At 39.7% G+C, this 14261-nt stretch overlaps 1 protein-coding gene across 2 annotated transcripts in view; it reads left to right on the forward strand.

The window, feature by feature from the left end:
• Nucleotides 1–14261, forward strand: part of LOC137291585 (multiple epidermal growth factor-like domains protein 6) — a 52849-nt gene that overhangs the window by 33519 nt on the left and 5069 nt on the right. For both annotated transcript variants that reach the window (XM_067822966.1, XM_067822967.1), the window contains 18 exons: nucleotides 446–577; nucleotides 2675–2803; nucleotides 3923–4037; nucleotides 4620–4651; nucleotides 5266–5492; nucleotides 6076–6130; nucleotides 7298–7437; nucleotides 8037–8124; nucleotides 8657–8727; nucleotides 8914–8950; nucleotides 9408–9505; nucleotides 9725–9993; nucleotides 10484–10619; nucleotides 11057–11194; nucleotides 11729–11822; nucleotides 12245–12318; nucleotides 13231–13365; nucleotides 13928–14053. In XM_067822966.1, coding sequence (XP_067679067.1) covers nucleotides 446–577; nucleotides 2675–2803; nucleotides 3923–4037; nucleotides 4620–4651; nucleotides 5266–5492; nucleotides 6076–6130; nucleotides 7298–7437; nucleotides 8037–8124; nucleotides 8657–8727; nucleotides 8914–8950; nucleotides 9408–9505; nucleotides 9725–9993; nucleotides 10484–10619; nucleotides 11057–11194; nucleotides 11729–11822; nucleotides 12245–12318; nucleotides 13231–13365; nucleotides 13928–14053 — 2096 coding nt within the window. The remainder of the gene's footprint in view (nucleotides 1–445; nucleotides 578–2674; nucleotides 2804–3922; nucleotides 4038–4619; nucleotides 4652–5265; nucleotides 5493–6075; nucleotides 6131–7297; nucleotides 7438–8036; nucleotides 8125–8656; nucleotides 8728–8913; nucleotides 8951–9407; nucleotides 9506–9724; nucleotides 9994–10483; nucleotides 10620–11056; nucleotides 11195–11728; nucleotides 11823–12244; nucleotides 12319–13230; nucleotides 13366–13927; nucleotides 14054–14261) is intronic.

Consider the following 14261-nt stretch of genomic DNA (forward strand, 5'->3'; position numbering starts at 1 on the left):
TATTTTTGATTGGCAATTCTTTGGAAGAGTTCAATCATATGCATTTTGAGGACTTTTTCATATGTGAGAAATCAGTGCAAACATAATATCCTATTCAACTTCGTATTAATTCGTCTGGTGAATTCTGTATGTGCCCTTGCATATGTTTGTGAAGGGGTCTACCACAAGTAATGTACAGTGCAGTCACGGACATTCCACTGCAGCCTGTAACAAAATATACGGACATGTAGATGAGGCATACATCAGTATCAATTATCCTCTTAAATTACCTATGATCCTATACCAGATGAATACGTACTTCCAGAGGAACGTATCAGTAAACAGTGTGGTAGGGATGTGGGGCATTTTCTTTCCGGGTTGGAAAGGAGAACAGTAGCGTGTCCAGCAGAATGTATGGTTTGGAAAACGGAGAAACGACACGATGTATGTTCTATTATGCTTGTAGAATGCAGCGAGGGATACTTTGGTGCAAATTGCAAAAATAGTTGCAGCTTGGGATGTGTGAACTCATCCTGTACAAGAACTGATGGAGAGTGCAACTGCAGAGCAGGTTGGAAAGGACACCGGTGTAACGAAGGTGAGTCTATGTGTAGTTGATACTTTGTTAGCTACTCCGATCTTTATTTCTTGACTTGTATCAGTCGGTTATATTTCCACACATTTTCATCTGTGCCAGAATGGCGTTGATGGTGTCACTAAAATACATGTAACTGTTTCCTTCCTGATGAACAGCTAACAGATTGCGGAAACGTTAAACTGAAAGTTGTCTCCCTTGAACCGACAACTCCGTACGTGTATTCCTTGAACAGATGGGTTGATAACTATATTATGAAACGCATATTAAACCCATATAGCTAATCTTCGGAAATGATCCCTTCATGCATAACCATAGGACAATGAATCGGTATCAACCACTCAATCCATGTTGTTGGTGGACCCAATGGTCTTGGGAGCGACAATTTGTTGTGAGTTGTGTCCCTTTGGGCACGCCTAAAACCCACTTCCGGCTTTCCTGATCAGTGGTTATTGTATTTCTAGGTTTTCATCGACTATAAAGTGTGTTTCCTACATTTTATTGGTCCCTTAGATAGTTTTCAGTTATTTAGTCAGTTTTGTGTTCTTTCCACTATTCATTATCGTATTTTTACCTACCTTTCTACTCATGTAAATATACTGAGTCAAAAAAGAAACTTCACAAAATGTAATATACAAGGTCACAACGTTTCGAGACAGTTCCTAGTCACTTCACTTCACTTCACTTCACCTGAAGAAGAGTGTAGGAACTGTCTCGAAACGTTGTGACCTTGTATAATAAAAGAAGTTGAACCATAAAGCATTTTTAGTTTGATTCCACCAACTTCTACATTCCTTTGAAACAACTTTCACAAAATGTAATTTTCAAAAGTAATGAATATTTTTTCTCTGATGATACATCTATGTATCCGAGATGGGATCCCTATCTTTCGACTCTTAGAAAAACGTGAGCAAAATCCACTCAAACCCAACCATTCGTCGTGCAAATGACGTTAGTGACACGTCAGGTTTTAGTCGATCAGTCGATCACGTGATCTTCGCATCCAATTTTTCTTCATTTGCACGTGTTTGCATTGCCCTTGAGAATTGAAAAAAACCCTTTTAAACCACAGTTCTAAGGGTACTTTAAATGTCACGCTTCTCAAATGTGCAACGTGAACGTGCCGTTGGCATGTTGCGTGCGGAAAGATCAGTTATTGACGTCGCAAGAGCAATGGGATGCAGCCGTCGTACTATGTATGTGGTCTCACGAGCAGAAGACCGTTAAATCGTCCTACGTCACCTACGTGACAGATTTCAGCCGGCTACACGAACCAGGGCTGAGATGTTTAGAGGTCGACTGTCCTCACAGACCATTCGAAATCGGTTGCAGGCTCCCAATCTCCATTCGCTTTGTTATTCTTATGACTTGACATTCTGTATATCCATGTTTTGGAACGGCAGTGTAACCTAATGGAACTGATTGTGGCACACAGATCTCAGCAATGCTAATAACAATTTAACCATCTTACCATCTCTTGTTCTTTTATAGTGCCCCGAAGAAAGAATGTAAAGTTTCTTTTTTGACTCAGTATATATCTATCAGTTCATTTCATTTAGTTTAGTCACAACTGTACAATCAGTTGCTCTTTAAGCAGAGATTTCTCGTTTTGTAACTTCTTTTTACTTACATGTATATTTTGCCAGTTATAGTTTCCTACCTAATAATCAAGCTGCTAATTTTTCCATCTATCTAACTATACTTTTCCATCCACCGGGCTAGTCTACACACATAGTCAATCTGCAAAGCTATCCAAATATACTATACGTCATATTTACATCTATCAAAGAATATAAACACTTGATCATTAATTCATTGATTGCTCCAAACCATGCTTATGAATACTTGCAGTTGCACTGTTTTCATCCAGTGTGATTGTGCAAAGAAATGTCAAAAAGGGTTATGATTTTTTTTAAAATGTGCATGCCAGACCATTTGGTCTTATTGCAAGCATTGCCGTTCTTTAAACACATACACACGAGCTCGTATCAAAAATAGCTCAGTGGAATAACTACGTGTTGTTTGTTTCAAAATAGCAGCATTGGTGTATACTTACCTGGCCGTTAACACAGTAAGAGTGTGATCGTTTCATTGTAACAGAGTGTGCAAATGGGACATACGGCGAGAACTGTAGCCTACTGTGCAGCCACGGCTGTCTGTATCCGTGTGACGGTGTCAGTGGACGTTGCAAGTGCAGATTGGAGTGGGAGGGTCCCAAGTGTGAAGACAGTAAGTCTTATGCAACCAATTACTGTCTGGCCATCATACAAATATATACAAGGAGTAGGAAGATACTGGATGTTGTCGACACCGAACTCAAATACAAGGAAATTTAGTTGAATATTTTTACCTTATATATATAAATCCGTGAATATCCGTGTTGGAATTGGTCTTCGGCCGCAGTGCGACTAACGGGACAGCTATAGGTTGATCAGGCAGTCTGACGACGCATCATGGCTACCCAATAGTTTATAATTTCAATTTGAGATAAATATAAATAAAATAAAATAAAATAAAAATAGTTTTCCATGGTCAGTTATGATTTGGTAAACAATTATGTTCATTTTTCAATAAGTGGGAAGTTAAGGACAAGAGCAAGGACATTGCTTTATGTATTCTAATTCGATACAAGCCGATCCTTAATTAATGACAGTATGGTAATTAATTAATGCAGTGTGTTAAAACGGTCTGATTAACGTAGAACAAATCAAGCATGATTCGACGGATCGGTACTGCTAAGTGTTCAAAATTTGACGGATCGGTACTGCTAAGTGTTCAAAATTTGACGGATCGGTACTGCTAAGTGTTCAAAATTTGACGGATCGGTACTGCTAAGTGTTCAAATTTCGACGGATTAGGCCTGAACCTTTGACACATGTCATCATATTTTGTGTCGATATACACTTAAATGATTGGTCAAGACAGGACAGACTGCTGCAATATAGTTTGGTTATTGCCGAGTGCATCGTTCAACAACAAACAAACATGCATGATAGGACTTTCATTATTTTGATCAATTTATTTATTAGCGTATCTCCTGCACACAAAAACTGTTTCATTTGTTTGTGGAATATATTAAATAACATGCGTCATTCATTCAGTATGACGATATCTTTAACTTCGACAAACACAAGAAAATGTCTTAACTATCCCGATCTGAGAGTGTTTGAATACGAATACAAACGCGAATGTAAAATTATCCACTGGGAGTAAACGTTGTACTTATTGAAAAGAATGTTGGGGATCGAAAGGTGGATCAGCCACTCATATCTCTACTGATTGGGTGTATTTTACCTCAGAGTCAAGTAACATCTGACCTTGTCAAGCAAATGTTCCTTCCTCATTCAGAAGTACCTCTACGGAAGACAGACTTTCTTGGGAGCGAGCTGATGTTCCATGTTGTAGCTGCATTTGCTATACTTGTGGTCGTTGTTATGATTGCAGCTGCCATCTTGTTCCTCAGGTATAGTCCGTGTGATTTCAATTAGAGACCGATGAAGTGGTCACTGACACAAATCTAATAAAAGCAACAAAACCAAATTTTGTACAGTCACGTAAAATTGACGGAACAACTCTGATGGCAAACGGACCAACCCCCCAACCCACCCTCGTAAAAAATATTTTTGTTAGATTTGAGATTTTGTGTTAGTGAGCAATACATCGGTTTCAAAAGAAATCAAACGGATTGCAGTGTACACCTGTTTACATATTATTTTAAGAGCGAGTTTCCTTTGCACCAAACGGATCTTGTTTCTGAGAACTCTTAATATTTACCACTGATTTTCTGTACTGTCCATTCGCTACCCAACTTACGTCATTAATTTTCTAAGACAATTTCACACAGTACATGCGGGTTTCATATTCCTGCAGATAGCCATGATTAATTTGTTATTGTACATTGTTTCCACCGCTACATTTTTGGGTAATTCCAGTTTAGGCTAAAGTTGTGTTTATATTAATCATTCTATGTGCCAGTGACGACGTCATTATGGTGAACATTTGTGTTCACAAGTGACTTACACCATCATGCATTCTTCTGTTGCAGGGATCCGATAATGAGGTGGAGAAATGGCCATGGTATTACTTCGACTTCTTTAAGTTATTTTTGTGTATTTGTTTCACTGATGGATGCATTATTTGGGGGAAAGTTTAATCTTCTATTAATCTATTTAAGGTACTTTCGTAAACCTGAGATGGAACCATCACCCCAAAAGTAGTACCAAACACACACATTAAGTCTATCGCTAAAGTTATGTTAGATTTGTTTCTTAAACTCTAAACTTAATATCATAATAAATGTAGCGTCTCAGTGATCAAACAGAATTTGTAAAATGTAGGATGAGGATTATCACTATGGATATACATTCTTTACTCTGTATAGAACCATCACTTGCTTGACAACGACAATAGAATCAATGTCGAAAGGTCGCCTATACAAATGGTCCTAATCCTTCATCTACCCAAATGCTATATAGATAATAGTCAAAGAAGCCTTTGTGAAAGGCGCACTGTATTGATGTGTAGGTTACACAGTTCGAAAGCAAGATACATCGAATTAATTACATAAGTTGTATATATACTATAGTCCTGACTGATGATCTTTGTTTAGTCCAGTTACGAACCTATTTACAAGAACTGGATTTGTTTAATTAGAATGACCAATAAGGTACTGTACATTCTTTTGTATGAAGCTGTGAATGCCGGCGATGTCGGTCCTCCACGTCGTCAAGCCGAAAAAGACGATACCCAGGAAACCAGTCTAAATACCCGCAGCGACCCGTCTTCAGTCAAAGACGACCCAAAGGCCACAACATCGGAAGGAGAGTCCAGCAAGAAAGTCTCACTGAGAGCACGCCTCTCTCAATCCAAAGAGAAACGTGTTACTCTGAAGAAATCGTTGATGTTCGAAAATAAGTCGGTAAGTATTATTCATTTCCATTGGGGTCCTTAATAGCACTGTTACGCTTCTGTGTTTAATTTACTACACATGGTGAGCGAGTTAAGGCTGTGCAGTTGGTCATTTGTTCGAATCATTGATTTGTTTTCATTATGTATTATCAGTGCAACGCCTCTGTTTTAACCACGTGAAAGATACCTGGGATACTTTGAGCCATTCTACAAGATGCCATAATGATAACATCCACTTTAGGTCGAACTCGGAACTCATTAAAGTTATATTACAGTCAAGGCGATTGGGTGAGTGAGTTTAGTTTTACGCCGCAGTCAGCAGAATTCGAATAATATGGTGGCGAGTCTAGACCAGACAATCCGGTGATCAAGCATCGATCTGGGCAATTGGTAATCGATGACAAGTGTCCTTTGAGACAGCGAGCCTGACCACCTGATCCCCTTAGTTACCTCTTGCGACAAGCATGTGTTCCTAAAGGCCAGTTCTCACCGGCACCTTCAAGGGTGCGGCATATGCGAGTAAGAGTGGTATAAAATATCAGGATGTTTTCACTGAGATTCTATAACGAGCGTTTATGGTATATTCTCCCCAGGAAGACCAAGTACCTGGTGCCAGCGGCGAGAACGGTCACAAGGATGGCCAGGAAGGTAAAACACCTCGAGACTCGCTGTACTACCCTGTCTCATAAGAGCTGTTATTGGCAGTATTATGGTAGGGTCTTGACGAAATACAAAAACATATCGACATATGTTCCTCAATGGATCAACAATAAAAAATATGTATATATTAATCTCATTAGCTTCCTTTGCAATTTAATCTGATTTACTATTGTATTAAACAAACTTAAATACAAGTAGGTTATCCTCAGTAGTATACATTCCGATAAATCTCCGATGATGTGATAACCTCAATAACGTATACCCTGGAGATTGTCGAGGATGTAAGTCGGTGAGGCAATAATAGAGAATACGCATGGATTACAGGTTCCTGTGTGTGTGTGTGTGTGTGTGTGAGAGTGTGAGTATGAGTGTGAGTGTGTGTGTGTCTGTATGTGTATGTATGTATGTATGTATGTATGTATGTATGTATGTATGTATGTATGTATGTATGTATGTATGGATGGATGGATGGATGGGTGGGTGGATGGATGGATGGGTGTGTGTGTGTGTGTGTGTGTGTGTGTGTGTGTATAATCTGATTCGAAATTCAGACGAACACTGTCAATATACATTATTTCACCCCTTTTAATATACCAGTGTGTGAGTGAGTGTGAGTATGAGTGTGTGTGTGTGAGTGTGTGTGTATGAGTGAGTGTGTGTATGTGTGTGTGAGTGAGTGTGTGCATGTGAGTGTGTGTGTATGTGTGTGAGAGTATGAGTGTGAGTGTATGTGTGAGTGTGTGTGTGTGAGTGTGTGTATGTGTGTGTGAGTGTAAGCGTGAGTATATGTGTGAGTGTGTGTGTATGTGTGTGTGTGTGTGAGAGAGAGAGAGACAGAGAGTGTGTGTGTGGATATGTTGTGGCATACATATTTTAACATGACCAACAGCAGGCAATAATGTATAACAAGTGGTACACCACTGATGGCTTTATGATCACCGGAGAACTAAACAGTCATTACATGCTGCTCTCATGAGATGCGTATGATGAGCGCAAATGTAAATAAAAAATAACATGCATGTGCAAACTGTGAATGATGACCGTCTTCATTGTGACGTACTATCGCATGTGTTATTCATGTTCAGAAAGTTTTTTTATCGGCAGCACAGTTAGTATTTTACGTTTGTTTAGAATAACTTCTGTCGTTTCTCACAGGAACACCCACTGACCGAGATGAGGCTGTGTTCGTAGAGAACGACATTTATGTTTCTGCATCTCGGATTGCTGTCAAGGATTTCCAGAGCTATCTTGCTCAGAAGAAATCCCAGAAAACCACTTTCGACAAAGAGTACAGCGTATGTTTTCGTTAATAGGATCCAAATATTTTCAAACTGACTGATTGGTAATAATCACAATCAGCAGCACACCTGTCCTCGTGAGTTTCTCACAATGTACGTAGTACTCCAGCAATGCCAATATTGCAGGGATGTCACTAACCCATATTAACAACATCATAATAGAAACTTCCGTGCCTACAAAGATACCTGTCAACCTGTTTAAACAATACATATCTGGACCGGAGGACCGCTAAACAACATGAAGTAATTATGATAGAAATACCTGTTAATATCCCTTTCGGCTCCCGCAATCGAAACTCCACACACTCAAAATGCCATCTTCTCCAAGGTTCTTGGGTTCCCCTGTGACTGCTTTGTTGTTGTCATTACGACAACGTCTACCTGTAAATAGACAGGCAGGCTAGCGGGTAATAGGATGAACCGCTGCGCCGTTGAGATACGATGGTGGCATAAGTGAAACTCAAACTGTTCGTGTGCTGTCCCCTCCTCTGATATTAGCAGGAACTAAGGTCCGACTCTGGGCACTGGAGATGCTATTTTCCATAGTGAACTTTACATAACCTTCCTGTGTGGATTTTTCTATCTTAATATTTCAGGAGTTTCCTCAAGGGCTCTCCGCCTCACATGATGTTGCGCTTTCTCCAGAAAACAATGCCAAGAACAGGTTCAAGGGCATTTATCCATGTACGTCCATACTTTTGCATTCCTTCCAAGTAGTGCAGGAGATAGAGAAACTATTATGGGACCGTTCGTACGCTAGCACGTTTACACGTAGTACGGTTGCCTATCGGTTTAGATAATTGAGATTGATGAGCTATTGTCAAATATTGATAGATTATCGATAAATATCCGAGGTGTAACTTTGTAGTCTGAAAGACAGAGAGAAGTTTCACATCACTCCTCCTGAACATAATTTAGAAACAGGCCGTAGGTACAGTCCTAAATGTGTGTGTTGTGTGATAACATTGAGTTTGTTTCTGTCACAAAAGCACCATATTATCGATAACAACTTTTCACATCTATAATTACATATTTCTATCGATGATAATTTCGATTTTCGATCACGCTATCCAGATAGTTTTGAACATTACTGAACTTAACACGCAGACCTTACATGGAGTAGGTCAACACAAATACTGTCACAATGAATGAATAATCTTCCTCCCTCTTTGAATTAGTATGTGTATGACCAAATGAAACGCGTACTATTTTCCAGATGACCACAGCCGAGTATGTTTGAAAACTAAGACCTTCAAGGGAGGATATATCAACGCCAGTTACATTAATGTAAGGTCCTCTCTTCTGGGAAATGAAAACATGTAATATGACCAATCGCATATGGACATATCTTAATGATGCATATGTTAAGAATGATTAAAAGGCAAGATCATAAATATAGTTTGTAAAAATACGTAAATACTTCAAATATTCATTGATCAAGAATTGTATCATTCCATATTTAATTTTACACAGGGTCCGTCAAACAAACGACAGTATATCGCCACTCAAGGTATGTGAATAATTCATATAATACACTCACTAAATCCACCAATCAAACTTCATTTCGAAAAATTACATCCAAAATTTACAACCACAAAACGTTTTCGCAAATACATAAAGCAACTGAACTTGACTCGTCCATTGTTGATCGATGAGGACCATTTCTTCACATCGTTGATCGATGAGGACCATTTCATCACATCGTTGATCGATGAGGACCATTTCATCACATCGTTGATCGATGAGGACCATTTCATCACATCGTTGATCCGGTTTGCGATAAGTGTTCCTAAAATCACGTGTTAAGCCAATCCGGGCCCAGATGTACTTCCCACAAGTAAGTCGCACATGATCTGTTGTTTTAGATGTACTTGCGGATGGGACTGAAGAGTCAATGGTTGTATACGTGAGGGTATAGGGAAGCAATAAATGATTTTTGCTAATGTAGATGTTGATTTTATTTTCAGGCCCGCTACCCAAAACGGTGGCTGATTTCTGGCAGATGATATGGGAGAACCAGTGTCCTGTTATTGTCATGCTGGCCAACATCATGGAAGATCAGAAGGTGACCTTGTCACATATTGATAAGTTGAAGCGACAAAATACTCTCCGTGATCAGTCTGTGATCATAAGCTCAGTCCATGATCATAACAGATCTCTCTCTCTCTCCCTTTCATACTAGTATTGAGCCATGATCATAACAGATATCTCTCTCTTTCTTTCTCTCTATCTCGCATCACACATTCATGCACATTCTATTCACTGTTGAAGTTTTGTGTTGTAGGAGCGATGTCACCAGTACTGGAATGACAAGGGTGTTTGTGTATTTGGAGGTTGGAGTATCACTTGTCTTGACATCTGTCAGCTTGCGGATCTCACCGTCAGGACCCTAAGTGTACAGAAAAACAGCGTTTCTACACAAGTGAAACACATACATTTCACTACGTGGCCTGACAAAGGGGTCCCGAAGTACCCCATGTCGCTTGTGACGTTACGAAACATGGCTCGAGAATTCTGTGATTTTAACAAAGGGCCAATGGTAGTTCATTGCAGGTGGGTCATTGGTGACATCGTGGTATTTTTAAATCTCGTTATTCTCTTGATCTCTTTATTTGTAAAGGGACATTTATATTGGTCCGACATGTTCCCTTGAAGCCTTTCTATGCATGATGGACGAAATAGGATGTGATAGCCTAATGAAGCACAATTCCCTGGGCCTGCCTGTGGTTGTTTTATCCTATTGATGCCAAGAGCAAGTAAAGTAATAGCAGGTAGCATCCTCTCTCCCGACATATGCTCTATCCACTAAGAACACCTATCTGCATATATGATCATACTAGCATTTCCATTTGTTTCTAAAAGAATTATCGAGTTCCGTCCCTTAGTTCAATTCAAGATCCACTTTGCGTTTTTTCATACTATTAGCGCTGTATCTTCGCTCGTAGACGGTCGACTGCTTTACATTTGGCGAAACGCCTTTTGTGAAAAATTGGTAACCTGTACTGTCACGCCATTGTAACGCTACACTCTTGCTGTCCTCTAGTGCTGGAGTAGGACGCACTGGGACACTGATTGCCCTAGACTATCTGCAACAGGAAGCGGAAGCCCAGGGAAGTGTCGATGTGTACGCATGCGTGTGGAAACTAAGGACGCAGAGGCTTAAGATGGTCCAAACCAAGGTAATGTTTGACAGATCCATCGACAGCTTCAGAAATTCATGCTGGTACAAGGATGACATGCATATTAAAGCTTTCTGTAATTTCTACATGAAATCCTGCCTGAAGAGATTAGAATTGGTGAAAAGTATTACCCGTTCAAATTGTAACATTACTTTCAAGCAAATTTAGAATTTTAATGCATACCTCTCGAGTACAACTGAAGTTAACATGGATTTTCAGTGCACCATAAGTATACTTTTCACCTCTCTTTACCGTTTATGTTCCACGGAATCTGTTTCGTTGGATAACTGAGACCGGTTATTCACAGGCATTTTGTAGAAACATTCTTGTTGGTACCACAAGGATCTTCGACTGTTAATTTGTTGTGATTTGCAAGTGACGACTTGAAGTGGCAGTACTTAACGTCAATGATTATATGATTGTTATGTGCCGTTCAGGACCAGTACGTGTTTCTACACGACTGTGTGCTGGAGGCTTTGGAGTACACGACGCCGGCAGTGACAACAGCGGAGTTTGGCATGGTATACAATCAGCAACTGGAAGACAAAGACGATAGCCTTGAGGCAAGATTCAAGGTTTGTATTTCTAAACAACGAATATCTTTTATTAGAAAGAGAAAGAGTGTTATTATTCATGTGATGCCTCTGCGAACAGGATTTCATTTACATCTGAGTGTCAGCCATATTGCCATATACATGGAGCGATTATAGTTAAAATGTTTGCTTGTTTGACGATGCCATGTTCCTTATATGACATCAGTCTCTACACAGGGGATTGTGGACCAGACAGTGAAGTGGTTGATATCATGGGCATAGATTTACGAATCTATGAATTTCTATAGCATGCGTCAATGTATACGGTATTCGTGTATGTAAATGCATACATGTAAATGCATGTATGTAAATGTGAATGCGTGCGTGTAAATGTAAATGGATGTGTGTAAATGCGAATCGCGCAACTCACGCCTGCATGCTTATTGTCCTGATGATGCAGCCCGCCACCTGGCCAAAGTCTAGACACAGGACTTAACGCTTCACTCAATCTCCGGACTGAAAAAACACCCTTGTCAAGATAGTACGGGTAATGTCTCCCCATGTTTTATTTTCCAGAAACTCAATCGCTGCCCAAAGCCGGATGTCAATGCAACTGTGGCCCGTTATGCTGAAAATATTCAGAAAAATAGGCGACAGTCTGTATACCCAGGTTTATATTCAACTTCCAAAATCATTCTAATGTATAATCGCGGCTTCATGTCACAGCATGTATAGGTTAAGAAGAAGAACATGTTATATGAATTCAACTTCTTTATGACAGTAGATGAGACGTTTGGGTGTAGATGCTCACACCGCTATTACAGAAATAATTCACAACATTACACACAAGATGGATTTAGGAGAAACGAAGGAGTTATTTCTGTGAAGTGATTCTCGTGGTTGAGGGGCGAAACGTACGTACGAGTCAAGTGCATATAGACGGATGAAATTTGATGAAGCAAGTATTTCTTGGACAAGTCCATTTTCAAGTTTATTCTTTCTTTTTTTTTTTGCATGGCAGGTTTTATTTGAACCGTTCTTTACCATTAGTGCATTTGCGACCTGATTCTCAGAAATGTGTTTCTTTGACAGATGACAATGATCGACCTGTCCTCATAACTGAAGTAGAAGGCCAAACAGACTACATCAGTGCTGTATTCGTGCCGGTAATACTGTTAACATATCTGACCTTTTCAAACCAGTTTCACTTGGTAACGTCTTTGACATGGGACTGGCGTGGAGACCAGTTAGGCAGGTCAAACAAGAAATGGAACTACCACAGGATTTTTTAACAGTTGAAGAACTGCAGTTGGAAAAGTGTGTATATGTCAATAGATTTTCTGTAGGCGAGCAGGTATATGACGCCTGAACTTTGTTAGACCTTGGAACATCAGGAAATTATTCATGGTTTTTCCCAGCCGATTTAGTATGCCTTGTGGGCTCCGAACTCTATTTTTTTCCCTTCTGGCAGAGTGGTTAACGTGTTCGCTCCTTACTCTGAAGACCCGGGTTCGATTCCTCATATGGACACAATGAATGAAGGTCATTTTTCGTGTCCTTGTCGTGACATAACTGGAAAATTGGTAAACACAGTGTACAACCAATGCCAGTATAGGTATTCGTTTTGCCTTTCTTCCAGATTTGACACATCAGTGAATAATGCCATTTCCTGTTTTCACACAAGTGTTCCACTATTTGGTTAGGGAAGGATTTGACTCAATAAATCAGCCGTCACCGACAGAGCAGGATGCGCTCACCTAACCGGGAGCACATTTTATTATCACCGATAGTGATGCCTAACTACATCCTTATGATATATATGTAGTTAAGATCAGTAGAGCATGCATTTAAAATTATTTCATAGAATTATGAATACGATTTTGTCCATGTTATTACAAAAATTTTGATGCTATAGAAAACAGAGATTATCATCAGAGGAAATTGATATAATTTTGTTTTCACGGATAACGTTAAATAACATGTATAATTTTATAAATCAAAACAGAATAACGTTAACGTTTTATAAGTGATTCAGATTTGATTTAATCTTTGTATGTTTTGCCTGTTTCTGTATCTAGTCCTACAAGAGGCCACGTGGGTTCATCCTTACCCAGACGCCCCTGGCATCTACTGTTGTCGACCTATGGCGTCTCATCCATGATCATCGTATCTCAGGCATATTGGTACTGGATAAGTACACAGAGGATGCATCGGTACGGTGAATAGATACATTGTCAGTAATTGTGAGAGATGCCTGTGATACAGATGGACTAGAACTATAGACTGCATTTACCTAATATTTTTTACGATTATAGAAAGGATTTTATCTCATATATTTAGCAGTCACAGATAGATTAAGCGTACTCACGATATGACAGGCCCCCTGCGTGGCCTTGTGGACAGGGTGTGTCCTCTGCGAGCTCAGGGTTAAGGGTTCCATACTCAGTCTTGACGATTGTACATTGTTGTGACTGGACCACTTGGATCAGTGAGTTGTGTCAGAATTGGGTGTCTGCGTTGAACCGTGACATAGTATCTCAGTCGACAAGCTTAATAAACTCGGCATTAATCCTAACTGACATAATCCGGACACATGAAATAAAAGTGCAATAAATCCTTGAACCCCATTGATCAGATCACACAAATTACATGTCTTGTTTTCCAACAAGGGTGTGTCATGTTAGACATCGTGTCCATTGTATTACACCTAGTCACAGGGAAGATTGAACACATGGACATTCTGCCCAGGTAATAATACCAAATGGTGCATTACAGGACGATTGCGCTGTGTTTTGGGCTGAATCGGACAAACCAAGGCAGTATGGGCCATTTGCTGTATCTTTCATAAAGATTCAAAACCATCCTGGATTCAAAACGGAGCTTTACAAGTACACAATGAAGGTAACGGCATTAGAAGATGATAAAACATGATGCAGCGAGTGAGTCAGTGAGCTGGGTTTTAAGCCTCTTTTCGCAATATTCAGGCTTTAGGATACCATAAGTTAATATACCGTCAATATGGAATCACAGACAGCTAGTACCCAATGCAACAAACCGATCTTAACCTTACTACACACCTAGATCCAAACCTATTTGGTCAATCTTTACA

This window comes from Haliotis asinina, chromosome 7 (assembly GCF_037392515.1).
Source record: "Haliotis asinina isolate JCU_RB_2024 chromosome 7, JCU_Hal_asi_v2, whole genome shotgun sequence".
NCBI classification, from domain to species: domain Eukaryota; kingdom Metazoa; phylum Mollusca; class Gastropoda; order Lepetellida; family Haliotidae; genus Haliotis; species Haliotis asinina.